The 6,000-nt window shown below is 34.0% G+C and overlaps 1 protein-coding gene across 4 annotated transcripts in view; it reads right to left on the bottom strand.

Moving 5' to 3' along the window:
* Window positions 1–387: 387 nt before the first annotated feature.
* The window catches only part of VTI1A (vesicle transport through interaction with t-SNAREs 1A), a 232,247-nt gene continuing 226,634 nt past the window's right edge, over window positions 388–6,000 (bottom strand). For all 4 annotated transcript variants that reach the window (XM_039352665.1, XM_039352663.1, XM_039352666.1 and 1 more), the window contains one exon: window positions 388–2,948. Coding sequence is in view for 2 of the 4 variants with exons in the window: in XM_039352663.1 (XP_039208597.1) it covers window positions 2,855–2,948 (94 nt within the window). In the remaining 2 variants the exon portion in view is untranslated. The remainder of the gene's footprint in view (window positions 2,949–6,000) is intronic.

The following is a 6,000-nucleotide window of genomic DNA, read 5'->3' as shown; positions in this document are numbered from 1 at the left end:
TGTTTCTATGGCTTCTGTATGATGTTTAGAAATCAGCACATCTAAACACATCACAGAAGGTCTATATACTGAGGCACCGGCTTGATTATCAGATCATCAAGCACAAGAAAATTACTGTGACAAATTTGTTTTATGATGCCTATGGAGTATAACTGATTAGCAAAGAAATAAATAGTTGGAATTAAAAGTGCTGTGAGTTTTTAAAATAAATGCTCAGGACTACCGGTATTTTGCATTTCTACAAGGGACTGTTATAGTTACAGTTTTGAAATAATACAGAAGAAATCTTTTTGGAAAAAGGTTCTAGCTGGATATATAACATGAGGATTAAGTGCAGATTTCACCACTGGCATTAAGAGGAAGAAAAATGACAAGCAATAACAAATAGCCCGTAAACACAATTTAATATATTTTCTTTGAACTTTATATTTACAGTAGCTGTTTTCAGAACAAAGGATTTGTGAAAATGTACATCCCCTGACCTGCTTTGATACATACTTTTAACACTGGAAAGCATCTTCTTCATCCCCTTTTGCCCAGAACCCATGAACTCAGCCCTTCCCTATTATTATTAAGGTAAAAGCTATGGTTCTGTTTACACAACTTAAATGATTTATCTGAAGACATACATGCCTTAACCTTTTCCCATAAACAACATTTCTCTTGTGAATCTCTTCATCTTGAATTTCTTTACTAAGTTACACTAGTTTTATTTGAGTCAGCTACATCAACATAAAATTCATTCAGTTCTTTGTGCTTGGGTATAGTAAACATGTTTAGGGCCAAATTCCATTCCAGAGAGTTTGAACAAGGATATCATGGAAGTGTTATTTTAAATACTAGATAGAATAAAGCTATTAGATTCTTATGACCTTCAGGTGATTGCCAATATTTTGTGCCTCTGTAATATAATATGGTTTAGTTTGTTCCATAACAATTTTAAATCTTTGCAAATAAATAGTGAACTTCAAAAGTTATCATGAAAATTTCCTGTTTGCCTATCCAGGCAAATGATAACTATCAAAGCATGATTATTATTAGGTAATTGTGTTATCCTTTCCTAATATGCACCAGAATATAAAGGGACATTAGCCAAAACTATTTTACAATAATGTGGCAAACAGTGGCATTAATGCTGAAAAAAAATTGACCAAACAGGGATTGTATACTGAAAAGGGCTAGAATATACAGTAGTTCCTCCAAATACAGTTCTATAGCTTTCTCTTTCTCTATCATCTCTGCTCAGCTTATTGTGGATAGCACAGCAGGGTTTTAAAAGCTGTTACAATATGTGGAGCAATGTCCAATGAATTGAAGGAACATTGGGAAACACAGTTTCCATAGTTCTCAACATTCAGGGAAATTGAAAACCAAATAAAGTTAATTCACTAGTAAATGTGGATACTACATTATATGTTCACAGATTGTGGGATTGACAATTATTAGGGGCAGTGGAGGAAACTGCTTATTTGAATTACACGGATGAGTAAGGGAAAATCACACAAAATTCAGTTTTAATGCTAGATTTTATTTCCAGTTATGTCCAATGGATTGAGAGAATATGTGTGAGACTGTAGAGCTTATCCATTATGTCATATATATTAAAAGTGCACAGACATAAAAAAAAACTTTTCACATAATAAAGTAATAGGAGTGTTCAAGCAATATGTGTGTTCATTGAAAATATGATTTTGAGGTCATCCTAGGTAAACTGACTAGTCTATGCAGGAATATTGGACAATATTCCTGCATAGACTATACAGTAAACTTATCTTGGCTATACAAAGGGTACAAGAATGAGGATTTGGTTATAACTTGGCTTACAATGCAGTATCCAAATACAGATGATGTGAACTGGGTTGGAGATGAGAGGGCAAAATCATTATGAAAACAAGGCTAAGGGGAGATACGTGAAATCTGGCTTAATTTATTTTACAGAGCCTGATGTGGACAGATTTTATCCAAAAATATTAACTTAAGACATTTTTTTAATAAATGACCACTTTGGATACAATTCATTCAGAATATTCTTTCAACCACAGTACCATCACATTGATTCTAGCACAATTCACAGATTTTTAAATGCCATCATTTTCTTACATTAAGATCCAGAAATGACATGGAGTGATCTCCTAAACATATTAAACAGTATGTTCTTGATTTGAATTCCATACACATTAAAATAACAATAGTACAAAGCAAAACTAAATGTGTAATGTCATGGTGATAGGAAAAACTTACAAAATAAACTTAGCTGACAATTCAGAACACGGGGCAGATGAAAATCCAAGGTAAGAAAACTGATAAACCTTGAAATATTAAGTTCACAGTGGACATTAAATTGTACTTTCAAAAAAAGTGGTATATTTATTAGAAACTGCTTCTTTGCTTTTAGAGATATATTAGAGAGTTAGGAAAGTGACAAGGGATGGATATGGATTTATTTATTTGCCTCTATTTCCAGGATTATAAAAGGAGATTCTGATAAAGATTTAAATACCAATTCAGTACAAATCGTGGGTGTCAATTGTTGTCATTACCAGTGTAAATTATTTGCCCTTAAACCTTAAATTTAGTTCAGTAATTATGACGGCAGTCTTTATAGCTGATAATTATGTTTGCCATTCCATATGCTAAATATGGAAATTCCTATTATGAAATATTGCTAAACCAAAGACAATTATTTAATCAACATGCAGCCAATAATGACACATACACTTCTGCTATTTGCACCAGAGATAGACTGTGGGCTTTGAGAAGGAGAGCCATTTCAGTGCAAGAGAATGATTCATGTGACCACTTTGTCTTCATGATTCTGAAGCTGTTTGCTGCTGGTTAGCAAAGAACAAAGATATCAATGTCCCCTGATAGAAAAAAAAATAACCATCAGGACTGCAAAAATGATGATGACAGCCAAGATAACAAGCAAAATCCGGTTCTGGATGATTCTAGGAGGAGAAAAAAGGGAAAGTGGTAAAAGACAATAAAAGGGGTGTATGTCAACTGATTTTCTATGTACATTTATTTCCCACAAAACATAGATAAGCAGCCTTTAAGATTATTTGCTATATTGATTTTGCTTATTTTTGCCTTCGAGGAATGAGTAGATAATTTCATCTCTTCACTTTTTAAGAGTTCTGTTTGCAAAAATAGAAAATTAATGGAAGATGCATTTGATGGTGTTGGTGCAAACTAAATTCCACTTATTTCTCTCCATTACCTTTATTTTCTCTGGAATATTACTTTTTCCTTCTTTTATGCATTTTATAAAATAATGGTTACCCCAAATGAAACAAAGTGATGCGTACGCACACACATAGGCACACACAAAAACCCCTACATTTTTTTTCTTTTGCCTTTGCCACAGTTCTGGATTGGTCCTCTTTCCAGCTGTATCTTTTTAGGAAAAAAAATGCAAGGTCCCAAAAATTTTAATTTGGTTATCAGTTCTGTAACAGATTGGACTATAAAACATATTCATGAATTATGTAAATCATTGTTTAATTAGTCATCTAAACTTTCTCTGTGTACGTATGACAGACAGACATACATAAAGATACCTATGCTCACACAGACAACCAGATACAATTAGTCCTCAACTTACAACAGTTAATTTAGTAACTATTCGAAGTTACAATGGCACTGAAGAATCTGACTTATAACCATTTTTCACAGTTACGATCGTTGTGGCAACCCCATGGTCATATGATCAAAATTCAGATCTGATTTATATTTATGATGGTTACAGTGTCCTGGGGTCATGTGATCCCCTTTTGCAACCTTCTAACAAGCAAAGTCAATGGGGAAGCCAGATTCACTTAACAACCGTGTTACTAATGTAACAACAGCAGTAACTCACTGAACAATTGTGGCAAGAAAGGTTGTAAAATGAGGCAAAACTCACTTTACAAATGTCTCAGTTAACAACATAAATTTTGGGCTCAATTGTGGTGGGAAGTCGAGGACTACCTGTATCTATCTATCTATCTATCTATCTATCTATCTATCTATCTATCTATCTATCTATCTACCTACCTACCTACCTACCTACCTACCCACCCATCCATCTATCCATCCACCCACCCACCCACCCGTCTGTCCGTCCGTCCGTCCGTCCATCCACCCACCCACCCACCCACCTACCTACCTATCTCCTGACTATTCGATTGCATAGGAAATGGATTTTGTCATATTATCTACAAATACCATAAACCATTATGCATCTTCTGGAATAATTTTGCCATTTCACCCACAGAAAAGATATTTTGCCATGAAGTAAACATTATCATGATTGAAATGTGATGCAGTTACTGTTATCAAATATCAAGTTAGTTTTGAGGAAAAGGATAATTTATTAAAAAGAAGCAAGTGTTAAACTGTGGATTTCATGCTCTAAAAGTCATCTTTGTCTCAATAGCAGAGTAATAAGGCAAGCTTTATCCTGCTGTATAGTAAGGAGGGAGCAATAAAAAGATTCAAGAAGCAATAACACTTTGTGTTATTCATCATTTGCAGAGATGAATCTCTTATTTTGTTAGCATACAAGCAAACACTCATCATTGTTTAAAGACAATGAGTAATTAAAGAGCTCTTAAAACAGAATAAATGTAAATAATATCAAACATAATAATGCTTGAAAAATTAAGACTGTTTGTAGGACATATTTGTAATAATCCAATAGAACGTTTTAATCTATACACCTCAAATAAGATATTAGTCACAATGATTTGGCTATAGAATCAGTATAATCAGAATCAGATACAAGAAGAATAAATATTAGAAAGTTTTATTGAAGATTTCAATGAGATTGGGTACAATAAATTTATTAGGCTTAGTTATCAGTTAGTTAAACTGATATATTTGAAAAAAAAATATCTCAGGTTTTTTTTTAAGATTGCAAATTGTAAACTCTATAAATTGTAATTTCTTGTACATCTCTCTTCCCCAACACACACATAGAAACTAATGGAGATAGGACAAGATGCTTTGGAAAGTAGGAGAAAGTCTTAAATCAATTTCAGATCACTCCTTGTTTTTTTCAGTGTTCCCTCTTGCTCCAACATTCACCTTAGGAAAAAAAAAAGTAAATGGATGGATGAAAACTGTCACATCAGACAAACACACTCCCCTGTGACACTTTAAAAGGACCAGCTCTCTATCCTCCTGACAGGTTACAAAATGATCACATTTGCTGACACGTCTTCCGCAAAACTGCTTTAGTGCTTGTGTCCACTTTGCTAGCAGGAGATGAATGGCCTGCTTTGTCCTCATTTATCACTTAAAGCTAAACTAAGATCTGTCTCGTTTATTTTTCCTTTCCTCACTAGAAAGGATAGCACAGCATTAATTCTCCCACGATGACAGCTAATTCAAACTTAACAGGCAATATTTACTCTGCCAAAAGGAGCAGAGTTCTCTGTCTTGCTTCGAAGGAAAAAAAAGAAAAGGTTTAATGGTCTAACAAACTAAAGCTAATTAAAGGGACTTCTGCTTCCTATTAGTTTGCAATGTGGATTAACACCTGAGCTTAGAATGCTCTCTCCCTCTCTCTTTTTCATTCATTCTCTTTGTTATTTTATTTCCCTTTTCATATGGGGTATTCTCTAAAACAACACTTGAGAGACAACTATTTGACCAAAGTAACTAACTGCATGAAAAGCAGCCTGCAGATTTGTCTGCTCCGTCTCATCGATCTTGTGGGGGGAAAAAATACCTTAGGAAAATTGAAACTGGGCAAAAAAAAAAAAAAATCACATTGAAAAACATGAAGAGTCTTTTAAATTCAGCCTTAAATAAAATAGAGTAATATGCCTTTAATACAACTGTGACCGACAACCGTTGTATGTATGGGATGAGAGCTCCAAGGCATCCATAATGCTAATATGCAGAGGATTAAGTGTAGATGATATTTCCTCATTTGAGCACATATTTGGACAAATGCACATATCTAAGACGCTAGCGTTTTTAAGCCACTGCCTCATATCTGACCTAGTTATTGGT

Source organism: Crotalus tigris, unplaced genomic scaffold (assembly GCF_016545835.1).
Source record: "Crotalus tigris isolate CLP2741 ecotype Arizona unplaced genomic scaffold, ASM1654583v1 scf7180000018468.2839379, whole genome shotgun sequence".
NCBI classification, from domain to species: Eukaryota; Metazoa; Chordata; class Lepidosauria; order Squamata; family Viperidae; genus Crotalus; species Crotalus tigris.
This window is presented reverse-complemented; position numbering and strand designations above follow the sequence as displayed.